The 17,865-nt window shown below is 37.4% G+C and overlaps 1 protein-coding gene across 1 annotated transcript; it reads left to right on the forward strand.

Moving 5' to 3' along the window:
* The first annotated feature begins 266 nt into the window (after positions 1–266).
* On the forward strand, positions 267–17,513 carry CDK2 (cyclin dependent kinase 2). Its single transcript, XM_075199550.1, has 7 exons — positions 267–519; positions 9,662–9,739; positions 9,915–10,035; positions 10,572–10,742; positions 12,145–12,246; positions 15,362–15,565; positions 16,410–17,513. The coding sequence occupies exons 1-7, from the start codon at positions 404–406 to the stop codon at positions 16,509–16,511; spliced, it is 894 nt and encodes a 297-aa protein (XP_075055651.1). The 5' UTR covers positions 267–403; the 3' UTR covers positions 16,512–17,513.
* The last annotated feature ends 352 nt before the right edge of the window (positions 17,514–17,865 follow it).

Consider the following 17,865-nt stretch of genomic DNA (forward strand, 5'->3'; position numbering starts at 1 on the left):
AACAATTATAGTCGTGTGTAATAAACTTGCTTTTAAACCGTGTCTTTGTTTCTACTGATTTCAGACTACGATTTACCTGCATTTGAACAGCTTTGGTATTATTAGGCTTGGAATAAACACGACCCATAGCCCCCCATGCCCCATACAGCAGTGTAGTACTGGGACCTACAGACCACAATGTCTGCAGCCTGTGTAACCGACATGTGGCACCCTCCGCTGTATGACGTCACAAAGCAACGGCTGTTGGCTGCACCGCTCGGCCAATCACAAGTTGCGGAGGCGTGGCTGGATGATGGCGGGAAGTTTTCGGGGGGTTGCAGTAGTGTAGGGAGTCCGGAAGAGCCCTGAAACCAAACCTCAGTGACCCACACCCGCAGGACTCAGACCCCCCATCTCACCCGTCATGGAAAACTTCCAAAAAGTGGAGAAGATCGGGGAGGGGACGTACGGGGTCGTGTACAAAGCTCGGATCAGAGACACCGGGGAGGTGGTGGCGCTGAAAAAGATCCGCCTAGATACGTAAGTCCAGCACCAACTGGTGGTCGTGGAACTACAAGTCCCAGCATGCTGTAGTATGTAGAGCGTGCAGGGAGGACAGCCACAGGTTGCCTCTTACCACTTCATTCACATGCAGTGGTGCTCTGAGAATAATGACTTGTACAGTTGATTGATATATAAAATGACCTGTTCCTTAACGCCCCTTAGTCTGAACGTTTACTGACTCGCATATTAGTTTTACTATACCTTTACTGAAACATTTATTTAATCATTGCATTCATACTAGCTGTTACCTTTTGGGACCCAAATCCCACTTTTCTTTTTGGGTCTGTATTATTGATACATTTTATACGTCTTCTAGCTGTGTCTGATGCCTAAGATGAGCGCAATTGTATCTACTTTATAGATTTCATGGTTTTGTCTAATGGTTCCCTATGTATTTAGAATACATTCAACCATTACATTCAGTATAAATTGGGATGAAAGCATCTAGTGCCAATTTCAAGCTTGGAAGTTAATGGTGTGACCCCCCCAATGACCACCCAAACTTGTTAGTATAAACTTTCATGGTTTCACTGGTATTTAAGTTTGTGTTTTTAAATGCCAATCAAAAACCATTGCATAATGGGCCAAGAGGAGAAAGTAGTGGTTCACATCATTTATTTAAATAGCACCACTAATTCCGCAGCACTGTACAGAGAATATTTGTCACTTGCATCAGTCCCTGCCCCATAGTCTAAATTCCAGAACATACACAGAGTAGGGTCAATTCAATAGCAGCCAATTAACCTACTAGTATGTTTTTGGAATGTGGGAGGAAAAACACGTGTGTCTATTTACAATTACTAAATGGCTAAAAGCTACTGCCTGATAGGTCGCATTATTTTACACTAACACTCTGAAACTGTTATTTTGTGCTGAAAAAGGTTGTCTGTGATTGGATGTGGTGTTAAGCTCACATCTGATCACAAGTACACAGCCAAATGCAGTTTAGCACTGCAAAAGGGCTTAATTTAGAGTTCTACACATGGAAGCTGTGAACGTGTGCATTCTAAAAAACTATATAAGAGCATAGTTTTTGCAGCACCGCATTTTACATATACATTCAGGCTGCACAGCAAATTTTAGTTTACTTTTATTGCCGGTTCAGGACAACATAGGTACAGCTCAATAATACAACAGCTAAAATCAATATAATTTGATCATTATTTGGTGTACCAGAGGAACTAATATACTGGTTTATTAATTTTCTTTCTCCCATTAGCTAGTGGCTAACACTTAGGGCAAGATTAAATTTTAAGTGAAGTGCCTCACTTGTCTATTGTCCACGCGGAACGCCAGGGGATCAATTCAATTCTGGGTCCATTGCACCAGGAATATGGCTCCATTACACTCATTTTTGTTTGTACCACCAGGAGGCACTTTGCTCAGAATTAATTTCCCCTTTATTGCTCATTGTAAGAATTGCTATGTCCTTGTTCTGTGACATTTTGTAATTTATCACTATTATATGAAATATTGGGCAGTAATTCACCAAATTTAGGCTGTGGCATTTCAACGATGCTCAATTGGTATTAAAGGACCTAATGTTTGCCCAGGAAACATTCCGCAAACCATTAAACCACCACCCTACCATCTTCATGTAGCAGCAGAAATGAAGATTCATCAGACCAGGAAATGGTTTTCCAATATTAAGCAGTTGGTGAGCCTGTGCCCACTGTAGCCTCAGGTTCCTGCTCTTCACTGACCCTGTTATTTGTGTATTAGTCTCCCTTCTGTTAGCTTGAAGCAGTCTAGCCATTCTCAGCTGCCCTTTATCATTAACGAGACATTTTTGCCCTCTGAACTGCTACTCACTAAATATTTTGTGTTCTGCGCACCGTTTGCACGTTTCTTCCCCATTCTGTTTGGTATGAGCAGCAACTGAACCTCTTGACCATGTCTGCATGCTTTTATGCATTGAGTTGCTGCCACATGATTGGTTGATTAGATATTTGCATTAATAAGCAGGTGTACCTTAGCAACTGGGTATATATTGCAATGCAATCTATAGTGCTTGAGACATAGGGGTATATTTACTAAACTGCGGGTTTGAAAAAGTGGATATGTTGCCTATAACAACCAATCAGATTCTAGTTACCGTATATACTCGAGTATAAGTCGACCCGAATATAAGCCGAGGCACCTAATTTTACCACAAAAAACTGGGAAAACTTATTGACTCGAGTATAAGCCTAGGGTGGGCACTGCAGCAGCTACTGGTAAATACTGGTAAATTTCCTGGGCGCATAGGACAGAGTGCACAGTGATGTAAATGAAATAAAATGCAGTTTTATTAATATTCAGTATAACAGTATAGATGGGTTGCAACCCTAACTATTAATATACATGTAAGAACCAATATACAATATAAGCGGCACAAAGGTACACAAGAGGTATTGGCACAAATGGCGAGCAGGATTGGATTGTGAATAGTACATATAAACCACAGTTGGAATGATGCTCTGTTGGGGCTATTATAGTCCTCTATATTGATAAAGCAACGAGAAAAGAGTAAATTCCTATGTAGGTGTGGTAGAAATTGAAATCCTCCTTAGTGTTGTCTCATTTGGTAAACTGTTTCTGTGGAGGAGACCCGGGGTGGGCTGATGATTGAGGACTTACCCTCGCATAAACGAGCTGGTGATGTCCTCTAGGGATCCTGTTTTGTGCTGCTTGTGTCCAGTGCCTTGACAGCGCTTGTGCCGTAATGTTGAAAGACTGATGCAGAAGTCGCGATCAGTCTTGGTTAACCCAACGCGTTTCGTACCCCAGAAATATCTCACACTGCTGCCGCCGGCCACCTCAAGCAGGTACTTTTCATTGTGGTCCTGGAGCATCACTCGAGTATATGCCGGGGGGGGGGGGGGGGGGCTAGGGGCTTTTCCAGCACAAAGAATGTGCTGAAAAACTCGGCTTATACTCGAGTATATATGGTAATATTTATTTAGTACAGTCTACAAAATGACAGCTAGAGTCTGATTGGTTGTTATAGGCAACATCTCCACTTTTTCAAACTCATCTTAATAAATTTACTCCATTCTTCAGCTACATTGGTGGGTTTTCTGTTAAGAGTAGAGGAATCTAAACAAATGTTCTTAAAATGTCTTTAATGGAATGCCTATACAATGTTACACCAGAATCTAGTAAAACCTCTACATTTTGGATATAAAACTTTGACTTTGTTTTTGTAGACATTCTTTATTCTCTTCTGGTAGAATTGTTCCTGTTTTTTTTTTCATGTGGAGTGTTAATTTGGTCTGGAAAAAAAACATAAAAAGTGCTCTAAAGAGTCCTCTCCCACTAGTGTGATCTAACTATCAGGGAGGGACATCCATTTTGATTTAGTGTGTGACGATGAAATGATCTTTGGGCATGATTCTTTAACGTAATTACACTCTTAAATGTTTTGATATTCCTGCTAAGCCTGCGCTGGTCTGTTGATATGCAATGAACATATATGGAGATAGAGAGATATAATCTGCATGTTGCATACACTTTATGAGAATATATATATATATATATATATATATATATATATATATATATATATATACTTTATGAGAATATATATATATATAATACACACACACACACACACACACACACACACACACACACACACACACACACACACACACACACACACACACCTGGAATGGCTATATGTCCGGTTTTGCTAGTGCAGCTTTGAGTAACAAAAAGCCAGCAATCACTGTCTTAAACGTATTCCAGGCTGCTGGATGGGGCCTACTGACTTCTTGGGCAGTAGAAAAATTTATTTGCTATAGTTCCAGCTGTTTGCTCCCTTTGAAGGGATGCTGAGCTCAGTCTGATGGAGTTTGCAATGAAATCTCAATTATTTTTTTCTTTTGACTTTTTTTCTTTTTCTTTGTCATAATCACTGTTTGCCACACATTCTGTAGCACCTGACAAAAATGACATACGTGAAATCAGTAATAACAGGTACATGGATACCAGTGAGCAGAATAATAAATGCATGGATGCATTTAACAGAACAAATTACAGGCATTATTACAGGCATACAAAAAAATCTGCATATGACATGAGAAAAGGCCGTATCAAACGTGGCAAGGAACATACATGATAGATGGCGGATAGATATGAGACAGAAAGTAGAGAGGACTCTGACCATGAGAGTTAACATTCTAGAGGGCGGTGAAGATACAGTAGTATGAAGTGCAACAGTTAAGTTTGAGAAATGACCAGGTGGTGGGGCAGTGTGGAGAGACACGATGAGCAAAATAGAGGCACATAGTGTTGGAGCAGAATGTTAAGGAACAAAGTATAAGTTCCATGATGGTGTGGTGACAGGCGGTTATGAGGGAGTCCAGGCAGAAGTAAGGGACTCCTATAATTAAGTGGAGTCCTGGAGCATGGAGGTCTGGGAAGGCTACTGTAGAGATACAGGTGTATTCTAAATTGATTATGCCAGTTAACCGGTAATATCCGAAATCGCTGCAGCTTTAATTTCTAAAATTAATGTTTAACCTCTCATTCAGATATTTTGTTAACGCGTGTGTGATGTCTTGCAATACCCTCTTACTCAGTATATATGCAGCAAGTATTTTTCAGTATCTTTTTATTACAGTATTTTAACTCCCAGGATACTTACTCATCATTGCTGCTTATAAGGCAAAATATCCACCCAACTGTCCGAATGTGTTACCACTGACAGCAAATTCGAATGTCACTAAAGGGGAGGGGGGGGGGGGTGGGTTGCATCTATTGTTTGTTGAAAAATAACCTTTATTTGTATAACTTAGCTTCTTATCTTGCTGGTTTTTGAGGATGATCCAATAGTAAATTTATGATTTCAAGATTGTGTGTCAGAGATAGTGTATTAAAATTTACTGGGTGCCTAGTGGTCTCTTTAATTGATGTATTGGTACTGTCTTGTAACTTTATAATGACAGAACTCGTCAGTATTGTACACTCTATATGCTAGTGTTTAATGTTGAAGTCCGATTTAAAGATGGATCTTGTCTCTACTCGCTTCAGATTATTGTGGTATTCTTCATAATTTTAACAGGGTGTGGGCTATTCTAACAATAGGTATTGTTTGTGTGTGTGTATATATATATATGTGTGTGTATGTATGTATGTGTGTGTGTGTGTGTGTGTATATATATATATATATATATATATATATATATATATATATATATATATATATATAATTTTTATTTAGGGAGGTATTCAATTGGCCGAGATTTTTTTTTCTCTCGCTGTGTTAAAAAAAAAAAAAATCTCCCACGGGTTTTTAACCGGTATGCCGACCGTTTTTAGTTAACGCAGCATGAAAACTCATGCAATTCAATTGAAATAGAGGGAACGCTGCCCACGTGCCTTAATCATTGTGTTTGCGAGTTTTTAGGGGAGTTTTAAGGCGGTCTTGTATAGCGCAAACAAAAAAGGATTAGCATACATTTTCATACATTTTTTTGCATTACACAACCATTCTAGTTGACAATATCTACATTACAGTACTTTCTTTAGCATATTTTTTAATTTAACAATTTTTTTCTATAGAATCATCTATACCATGTCAAAACACATTAGTACAACAATATTTGTACCAAAAACATACATAAATATATTTAATTATTGATGATTTTTTTTTTTTTTTTTTCATTATTTTTTTTCACCAGAAAATCAACTTTTACATGTTAGGCATTAGGGATAAACATATTTTATCTTTTTTTATTCTTATTACATGATTTCAAATGGTTTTTATTTTTATCAAAGAGGTGCAAGATAAAACAGCATATTGTCCTGTTTTACGCGCCGCATTAAACAATTGAATTGCTCTTAACGCGGCTGCCTCTCGCACACCCTATACTTTCAATAGACCTTTCACTGGAGCGCGAGACGACCGTTTGATAAAAAAAAAAGAGCGTTAAAAATGGAATTGAATCGCGGCTAACATTAACCTGCTCGAAAATTATTTAAAAAAAAAAAAACAGCGTTAAAATGATTTAACACAGTCAAAAAAAAATTATTGCAGTCAATTGAATACCGCCCTTACCTGTAGATGTTTTGGGGAAACATGTTCTCTTTTTAATATTCTTGGATATTTTATATTATGTCATCAATCTGTTTGTCAGTTGTTGTACATATTGGGGCTAGGTACACACTGAAGAATTTTCCAACCGACGTGTTATCTACAATGACTTTACCTTCGACCGAAGGTCCGATTGCTCGGACGATTAATGCATACACACTAGTCGCTTTATAGACGATTAACGACTTTTCACAGCCATATTGTCGTGAGCAAAGATCTGATTTTCATACACACTGAAGCGACATATGATGTACATCTAACGATACCATCAAAAAATTTAAATAAAGGGGAGAGCATGTTCAATAGTAACCACTCAAAACCTCATAAAAAAAAAAAGGGAAGGGAACAAGTTTTCTTCATTCATTAGCACATGTACAGTGTACATTAATTCGCAACCGCACATCAACAATTTTTTTTTTTTACTAATGAGTACGGTTAAAGAACAACACGTACACGTGTACTACTAATATGCATCCAGTCATATAGAATACACATTTATAGTAAACAGAAAAACAGTGGTTATTTTTGTGCAGTACATGGACACAGTTATATAATTATGCAGGCAGGCAAATGTAATACACATATTTTGTATTTTAAAAGAGAATGTGTATTGAATGTACAATAAAGGGACAGAGCTGTAATTATGAAGGCGGACATGAGCAATACACATATAAACATGTTGTGTTTTTTATAACACTACACTGACAAAGGTTAATAATTAAACTGCTATTGCTTTACTGCTAGAAGCACCCAATTACCAAATGAGTGAAGTGCGGACACCGCACCACGTGGGACAGGTACAGGCATCACAAATTTACGTACACAGAAGAAGTCGTAGCTCGAGGAACTATCGGCAGTTGCTCATGAATCAATCTAAAATTTATACACCCTACATAATCGTTAGTGATTGGGAGGAAAATATTAAACAGTACGACCAACAAAATGAGCCGACATTCAACTCTTTGGGACAACTTTGGACCATCGTGTCGTACACACTGACCCGACTTTCGACCAGTTGTATGTCGCCTGATTGGCCCAATAATTGGACAAAAAGCCCCAGTGTGTACCTAGCCTGACTCTCTTTAACTGATTGTCCAAGAGATTGCTACTGTTATCTTCCAATATAATTATGAAAATACCAAAAATTTATCTTTTTGTCTCATTTTTTATTATTACTATGATGAGTGTTTGTAACTGAGCAATGTTCAGATGTTTTAATATTAGCCAGTACTTTGTTGTATTTTATAGGTAGTTTTATGGGAGTATAGTCGCCTCCACCCGATGCTATCAGAATGGTATCACAAAGTTCTAAGCAAAGTAATTTAGGTTCTCAAAGCAAGTGTCTCCAATTATCCATTTCTGTCACTTCCCAATGATTTAATACATCTGAGACATTGTCAACTGCTGGCAGAAAAAAATAAAATGTTGGCAATTCTCCCTAGAGTACATTGCTTTACATTGAAGGGCAAGAATGCAGTAGGTCACACTGCACATCTAATCATGGGAGGAGGGAGTGCAGTCTGTACCACATGGTTTCCCTCCTTCCTGTGACTGCATGGCAATGTAAGTTGGATACTGAGTGGTATGAGGGGGGATTTAGTGCATGTGATGTGGGGTTTCACAGGGCAATTTGGGGCTGTTTTGTTAGTGCGGTAAAGGATAGTGTGCAGCCATTTTATAGGTTTGATGGCCATGTGATCCTTGAAAGGTGTCGGGTTGCCTATCACTACTATAGAAGCCTCCAGCACAGTGATAAGCAACCTGATGTACTTCAGGGGCTGCATCACCCTTCAAAAGGTTATTATTACCCTTGATTTCAGTAATAAGTTGAAAGAACACTCTTTTTAAGCAAATAGACACCTCTCTGTAAAAACATCAGAAGACATATTAACAAGAGTTACAAGCTATGAAAAACAAATCCAACACTAAAGCAGGAATGAGCTGGGGGTCTGCAGGTGAAGACTCGGACAGCTGTCTGCTGCCCATCACTGTTGTGGTTCACCTGTTGCTAGGGTCAGGAGCAACTGTGTTGCTAATGATGCTGCTGACCACATTATCCCCTAATATCAGCACCAAGTGCACTTTATATGGGAGCTGGCTCTTATTGTTGCACTAGGGTGCTGCTGAATTACCAATCACAAGTATGGAGCTAGATGCAACATGTACAATTATTATTTATTTGTTTTTGCTTTTGGATTGGTTACTGTTGATATCTACCACACAGAATTGTGTGTGTATGTGTGTGTGTGTGTGTATATATATATATATATATATATATATATATATATATATATATACATACACACACACACACACACACACACACACACACACACACACACACGGTGCAATTTGTTCTGATGTGGAAGTTTTTTAATATTTTTTTTTTATTATTATTTTGTTTTTAGATGTTTGTTTAGTGAAATTATTCAAATTGTTTACGATAAATGTAATACCTGATGGGTTTTTAATTGTCTGGACTATAACACCTATGAATTGTTGGTTTGTTTGTAACAACTTGACACTTAATATGTTATCACAACATGCAATGTTGTAGATATAGCATAAATATGTGGTTTCAAATCCATTGGCACACTTGCTCATAATAGTGTCTGTATTGGAGACACCTGCTGGGATTTTTGAAGGGCCAAGTTGACTGGATTTGGATGTTAAGCTACCGGGCAAAAAAAAACTTAACTTGCAGATCGAAGCTGCATGTGTTTCCTAACATCTACGGTATGTTGCTATGAATTATTCCACAATCTTGCTGTCTTACTGAGTGGTCTAGCAACCATACATTTAAAAAGCATTTTCATGGATTCCTCTTTGGTCTGTACTCCCCGTCTCTGTTAAAAATCACACTATTTTAGTAGCATTAATTAGTTGCATTTAATGCATTCTTGTCACTTGGACACTTAAGCCAACTATTTTTATCAGCTGGGCCAGTCAAGCTCCTGGGAGACGTGAGATACAAGAGATGACTAAAAATTAACTCTGCCTCAAAGGAAATATTTGTAATTGCATTATTTTTTTTCCTAGGGAGACAGAAGGGGTTCCAAGCACCGCCATCCGAGAAATTTCTCTGCTGAAGGAACTTAATCACCCCAACATAGTAAAGTAAGAGAATTAATTTTTAACTGCCAATATGTGCCCTTTCTATTAACTTAAGGGCTTGTAAGTTTTCCTGGTGGATGTTCAGCATTTTCACTTTGTCTCCTACCTTTAATTGCTTGCTTGTTTGGCTCTATTTGAACACTTCCTCTTTCTTCATATATATTTCTGCTATTACTAGGCTACTGGACGTTATTCACACAGAGAACAAACTTTACCTCGTCTTTGAGTTCCTCAACCAAGACTTGAAGAAATTTATGGACAGCTCCAATATTACAGGAATCCCACTGGCACTTGTTAAAGTTAGTGTGTTATTAATTTTGTTCTAGAGTACCTGTAACTTGAACTCGTCTCATAAATATGTGACGTTTTTGCTACAGTTCTGGTAGTCTTAAATGTATAAATGTAAATCGTTATTGCTTAAAAGGTTCCACCCCACACACTGCTTTTGGCAGCAGTTTGTAGATTGCATCACCTGGTGCTCAAGCAGCACACCAGGGTCCGCATGTGCTACCAACTTTATTTAGGGCCTCGGTTAACACAGGCATTGAGATCACCTATACAAAATACACATTACTGGTTAACCCAGAAAAGTTCAGAGGAGCACTGTGGATCAGAACAACCACTAAAAATATATTTAATTATAAGATGGATTTTAAAATAAACATGGTAACTGGTGAGCTGAGCTAATAAATCTTCTAAATTGTAATGATGTGTTTCTACCCAGTTCAAGGCATGGCTTAATCAGTCAGAATTAATATACAATACTGGAGGCATTTAAACAGCCTTTTAAAGTTTTAACATTGTTTGAACACTTCTTTCCCTTTTATGTTTTTAGAGTTACCTGTTCCAGTTGTTGCAAGGTTTAGCATTCTGCCATTCACATCGCGTCCTGCATCGTGACTTGAAGCCTCAGAACTTGCTTATTAATGCAGATGGAGCTATCAAGCTTGCAGACTTTGGGCTGGCACGAGCATTTGGTGTACCAGTGCGAACTTACACCCACGAGGTGAGAAGGATCCAGCTCTCCATTGCTCCTTCTTTTAATCTTTTTCCCCTCTGTAGTATACTGAGACAGTGTTTTCTGGGTACTGAAACATTTTCTTTGGTACACTTTGAAGCATTAACTGTTCAATATTTGTTTTGGGTATCAAATTAGAGAGACTATATAAATCAAAATAAATTGATTTTAGTCTTGGTAGTTTCTTGTAAAAAAACAAAGGAATTTGTATTTATGGTCCATGCACATACATTGCCAATTTTCTTTAGCACAAATATCTAAAACAATATATTAAAAAGAAAATTGACGTTTCTTGCTATAATAGATTTATGAACTGCAAATTTCCTTTCTCTAGATTATTTAAATGAGCAATTCTGAATTGTTCTACCTTCTATATTCAAAACTCTGAATGTTGATTGCGGCTAAAGAATCTAATATTTCATCTTCTAAAGCTGCACCATCAAATAAATGTACTATATATTTACATGGTGCTCCGCACTTTAGCCGGATCTGAGGGCTTCTAAATGCAGTTGTTTTTGCTCAGGATGATGTGATCAGGAGCATCAATGACCAGCTGTAATCTCATTATAGAGTATATATGCCTTATGACTCTTAGGGCTAGATTTACTAAGCTGCGGGTTTGAAAAAGTGGGGATGTTGCCTATAGCAACCAATCGGCTTCTAGCTGTCATTTTGTAGAAGGTACTAAATAAATTATAACTAGAATCTGATTGGTTGCTATAGGCAACATCCCCACTTTTTCAAACCTGCAGCTTAGTAAATCTAGCCCTTAGTCTGATATAAGACTTAGGGCCTGATTCATTAAGGCGCACAAAACGAACTTATTGTGAATTTTTATTTTTCTTAAACGCACGTAAATTGAGCATCCGCATGTCTGTATTCAACTGTAAGCTGATTTAAAGAAACGTCTCTTGTTGAATGCTGGTCTAGGTACGGTCTGCATATGGGGCACTTGCCATATTGAGACAGACACCACACTGCAGAATACGTACAATACATATGTCCAATATAAAGTGTAGAATGTATAGAAAAAGGAATCGATTATTGTCACTTGTTAATAAATCATTGAAATTAAAGTCGTTTTATTCTTGAAATACATTCATCCTGATTTTACTAATGCCTACTGTACATAGAATGCATTTTAGAGTTGTTCTTTTTGCAAATACATGCATACCCATCAGTCATCTCTACCACTAAGCACTGACAGCCGACCTGTAGCTGGTGCAAGTGATGATACTGTAAAACATGTAACTGAGAGACGCCCCAAGCTTGAATCAAACGCTGCTGCTTGCACTTGACCTTGACACGACCTTAGTCTAAATTTAACTATTTGGGGGGGGGGGGGTGTTATGGCAACTATGGAGTTAATTGACTGTTGTTTCCTTACCAGGTGGTAACGCTCTGGTACAGAGCTCCTGAAATTCTTCTTGGCTGTAAGTACTACTCCACTGCTGTGGATATTTGGAGCCTGGGCTGTATCTTTGCAGAAATGGTATGTGTGTTTAAAAAAACAAAACCTTTCACTCTGAATTGCAGTTTAAATAGGCTATAACAATGATAGGCAACAGGCGGCCATCAAGCCTTAACCTGTGGCCCCAGGTCCTTTCTGCTTTTATTGTCTTATTTGTTATAGCTTGTAACACTTGTTGACAATGCCTGCTGATTTGTTATTACATATAGGTGTCTCTTTTCTTGAATGAAATATATTGCTTTAATATATTGAGATTAAGGGTAATATGCAGCGCTTTGAAAGGTTAAAGGGCCACCTACGTGTCCATAAAGAGCATCTGCTTGCTTGTTACTGGCTGTAGTAATGTACAGACAAAATTGCATGCAATTTCAAACCATTATTTACTGCATCCTTGGCCAACATGGTAACAAACATTACCACTTATACTTGCATTGTGCACGTCTAACAGCGCTTATTGCTTTAAGACTCCACTCTTCCTGCGATTCTTGCTCTGTTCTTCTCTCATTTGTCACTAACTTATGATTGTAGGTATAAAAATCTAACCACACCTAATGGCATTGAGAATTTAGTATAATTAAATGGATGAATGTGGCGCAGCTGTTGTCTCACCATGTTGGATACACATGCAAGGAAAAAGAGGAACCACAGAAATATATGAAACAATAAATCTACAGATCAGGACAGATTACTTTCAAATATCATTTTTGAATAAAAAAAAGTAAATGAATACTAGTGCATATAAAATCAAGGCTAAAAGCAGTATATATAACTCATGCAAATCCTGAAATATTGTACAATAATCAGGTACAGCTGTTCAGTTACTGTATGGATCTCTGATCATACTCCAAAATGTTTTAAATCCAAACTTAAATGAGTATATATGTTGTTAGTTTAGTTTTTCAAAACTTAGTATATAGGTGTTAATTCCGCATTTGTTCCATGGTAATGCCTGTCAGACTCGGTATTATCAAATAGAAGTAAAAGCCAGACAAATAGATCTTCTCTTATTTTAGGAATATTGCATCCCCTGTATATTTTGAGGTGACTCTATAATAATGCTAATAAATGTCAAGAGTATTAACTATAACTTATGATGACTTTTTCCAATTAATCCTCTCAAAAGATAAGTGCCATTTTTGTTTGTATGTTCTTGCCAATCCTGTTTTATTGCATTTTCCCCTTTCTGAGATAAATGCATCTGTGAGAATCAGCGAAAAAACAGTCACATAGCTGAGCTTACATGATAACTGATACAAAATGGCAGACACATTTTGACTTTTCCTTACTGCAAGCAATGTAGCCCTGGTTTTATAAAACTTGAATATTCTTACTGCTGTAACATACCCATGGCTACATCTGTCTTTTCTGTTTGAGTGAATTGGATTAATGGGTGATTCTAATGGCTGAGAGATCAGCATATAGAGCAAGTTACATACAAGGAGACTGGAAAAAAAATCATTCGGTTGCAGACACTTTGTTAAAAAAAAAAATTTTTTTTATTTTTTTTTATTTTTTTTTATGAAGCACATTGTCTGAAGATGGCTTTTATTAATATTTTGGATGCTCTTTACTTATGGGCAGCTGATGAACTTAAAATTAGCTCTGTTTATTATATATTAAAATGAATGACTGCAGTCTACTGAAATTTGGGAGCATGGCACAGAATAAGTCTTTTGTCTGTTTCTCATGGTCTGCTGTTAAGTCATAGTCATGCCTGAATGCTTCCTCTCCCTCCGGCAAGGGTGCATCAGGCATAATCGCAGTGAGCTTTTACGGCGAGCACTGCTGATAAAGGAATGTTCCTTGAAGGATGATATTGTGACGCAGCTTTCCGTGCACTTGTGGATATTCTGAGTAGCATGTGATTGCTATATAATTTTACTAGTCAGTCTTGTGTGGCTTATGACGATCCTGTGAAAGCTGGGAAGAGAAATATACTTGATATGTTGTAAAAATGCCATCAGGCTGAAATCTTTGGGGAGGAATGTCATACAATAACATGGCCTAATGGAGAACATGGCTAAATAAAAAACAAAACAAAAAAAAACCTCTCTGCTAAGATGCTGTTGATCCTTTTTAGTGAAACTGTGTGCTGGACATGCTGATGACTTTCTTTTCTTCTTGTAGCAAACTGAAATTACTGAAAATCCTTTTATTATATCCTGGAAAAAGTCAAAAGGAAACAAAAACATACCACTTTTGTGCTGTAGTTGCTGGTAGAATCACAATAGATATCAATATTATTTCTCAAGGATTCAAAATCTATCGGCACAGACTATTATATATTTTTTATGTTTGAACTATCAATCTTTTTGCCCCTTTTCTTTCCTAGTACATCTTTTTGCTTAATTCAACTGTAGTTATTGGTGTAAATGACACATATAATCTGTCCATCATAAAGAATTGATGGGAATGGTTAATGGAAATCTAGATGTTTTCTTCTATTCATTGTATAGCATTTATGTGTTCTAAATATAAAACATTATATCGCATGTGGTGCTTCACAATCCATATAGCAAGTCTGTCTGAGGTGGTCTTCCACCAAGTTTGACTGGTTGGCACCAGGACAGCTAGAAATTTGGTCATGGTGCCTTTCACTGTGAGAGTCAGGACACTTGCTCTTCTCTGGGTGCTTTTCTCAGAGGAGTAGGCTCAGTGTAAAGAGCAGCAGAGGTAATGATGAAGAGGACATGATGACAAGGTGAATAAGAGGAGAGGAGTGTGAGGTGGACAATGGGATGTTGAAGGGCAATGAGTGGCATTGATGCAGAGGAGGGGGTGAATATGTTTTGAGGAGTAAGGATCATAGAGAATGGACATAGGTGGGTGAGATATAAGTGGGTGATGGTTTGAAGGGGTTATAATATCTGTAATTTGCCTGGCTTCTAAATTTTTATGCTGCTGCATAGATTGTTAAAAACATTCTTGCACCCCTTTGGGCTGTGTGAACACTTTTTTGCTGATGTTGTGATGTGATGAATTCATAACTGGGCTGCACATAACCTTTGTGGAGAAGCAGAAGCCACTTGGGATGCCCAGGAAAAAATGGGTGGTCTATCGGCAGTTTAATTTGTACGAAGGCTGGCTGTATTCTTCCAAAAGTGTCTGATGCTATTACACTACTCTTTTGTTGTAGATTACCAGAAGAGCTCTGTTCCCTGGGGACTCCGAAATTGACCAGCTTTTCCGTATTTTCCGAACTCTGGGAACTCCCGATGAGGTGTCATGGCCAGGGGTTACTTCTATGCCAGACTACAAGTCCACTTTTCCCAAGTGGGCTAGGCAAGATTTTAGCAAGGTTGCACCACCATTGGATGAAGACGGTAGAGATCTTTTAGCTGTAAGTGTCTAAAGTGTGAGCTTCTTCGTGACTTCCGGCTTCTTTCTTCTTCCCCCTACAAATATTTTATAGAATTTCAAGGTTTTGTAAGGATCTAATGATATATTAGAATTGGCTTTTTAAACAACTATTACAAAACTGGTAATTTAAAAAACATGTTGGCATAGTTTTTAAAGCTTTACTACAAATGGCTTAGACTGGCTTTGAAAATGTCTTAAAATAAATTTGGATCCCATAGAATTTTTATTTGTACTATACTGCTTCACAGAGCAGAGTTTGAAATATGGGCTCTTTTGGTGACTTTATAGACTTCTGTATTGGTTCCTGTTGTGATTATTTAAATGGTAATGTACTTATTTCAGTTTTATGAAACTGTTTAGTGTAATTGAAAAGTTTCAACTCATTTTTCAAATTCATTTAAAACACTTTCCTTTTTGTTGGTAAAACAGACTTTTTTTTTTTTTTTTTGCTGAGTAATCTGATTGTAGTTTGACATATTGAGAGTATGCCAGTATAATTTGGGCAAATCTCTCTCATCCATCCCCATGTAGCAACTCTTTCCTCCAAGTTACCTGAATCATGAAGCATTATCACTCTAAGACGGGATGTGCAGTCATTTTTCAATAGAGCCCTTTCTGGTTCGCTCTATTGAAAATTACTTTGAAAATTTCACTTGTCACTACCCTTTTCAGTTGAATTGGATTGCTTCAAAAGCTTTAATTGTAATTTAGCGAAAAGTGACACTTCCATAGAAGTGAATGCTGTTTATATATCTCGGTGTGTAATCATCTATCCTGTCGGCCCTCTATTTTCTCTTACAATCGCAATCTTTTTTTCCTTTCAGCAAATGCTCCAGTACGATTCCAACAAGCGAATCTCTGCAAAGACTGCCCTCTCGCACGCTTTCTTCCGTGACGTCAGCAGACCAACTCCACATCTCAATTAAAAGAAGCTAGTCCAGTGAATTTAATGTCTAACAAAGACTGGGTTTGAGCTAAAGTTTAAAACAGGACTTTATATTTTTGAGGATGATACGGTCTGTATCACTATACCCTGCTATTTATTACCCCTGTATCACTGGCCGTCCACAAAAAAATCATTTTAAAAAGATCTTTTTCTTACAGAAGGCTATTGGTTTTAGACTGTTTTTCATTCTTCAGCTTCTTTACTTTTGTTTTTGTGAATAGTTTAAATGTTTTTCCACGTTCAAAAAATTTAAACTTTTAAAGTTTATAAAACTTTCTACCTTAAATTGGATAATAATCTAATGGATTTGTGTGTTTATAAAGATATTTCGGCACATAACAGTGCTGTGCTCAACAAAGGCTTTTCCTGTTTTCTTGTCCACTCTAGTTATCAGAACAAGCACTAATCATTTGTGCACTGGATACAGCAATGCTATTACAAACTTTATTGTCAGCTGCCCAAGATTACATCATTTACAGATGAATTGGACTTTACCCAGAATGCTTGATGTATCTTTTATTTGTACTCCTAGCTTACAGCTTCTGGATCTTTACTATGGGAAGTCGCTAAAAGTTCCTTACTTACCATACTATCTTGCATTTGAAAACTCCTATTGGACAAATGATTGATGGTTGCTATTTCCTTCAGGAGCAGAGGAGTCTGCAATGTATTAGTGAATAGCTGGGACCTACTGGTGGAGTTCATGACCTTTCAGTGACTCGTTTTTCTTCAGTAACTATTCTCCATCTATTCCATCTATTATGAAACAAAAAAGGAAATACATGTAGGTAAAATCTTTCCTTCTTAAGAAGTTTCTGATGACTGCACATGTTTTAAAGAATAGTTTAAAAGTTAAGTCTGCACCTTGTTTTGGATATGGATGGAAACCTTTTATGTATTGGGTTTTAATGTAGGTTGTGTCTGTTTTTTTTAGTATGTATTTGTCCATGTTAAGTCAGTTAATTAAAATATTTTTAATTTATCCTGTCTTTCCCTTTTCTTATTTACTAGAATACGCTCTGGACTATACAGTTAGACTAATGCAGTTATTACTGTGCAGCTGGTAAACTAGGGATGTGCGGTTGACTGACTGAGTTTTATTATATTCTCAAGGATTGTTGGTCAGCTTAAAGCATGGAGAGAACCATATCTGGAAGTCCTGAAATCAGTTCAGCACTAGGAAGCGGGGTCCTGCCCCTCTCCACCTCCCTGATCATTTTCCTGTGTTTTTAGCATTGTAAAGTATGTTTGCTTTAATCCACTATTGCACAGTGCAGTATTTCTTTTATTTGTACAGTGCCGCCATATTAGAGTTTTTCCATAGAATGTTGAAT

Source organism: Mixophyes fleayi, chromosome 2 (genome assembly GCF_038048845.1).
Source record: "Mixophyes fleayi isolate aMixFle1 chromosome 2, aMixFle1.hap1, whole genome shotgun sequence".
Taxonomy (NCBI): domain Eukaryota; kingdom Metazoa; phylum Chordata; class Amphibia; order Anura; family Limnodynastidae; genus Mixophyes; species Mixophyes fleayi.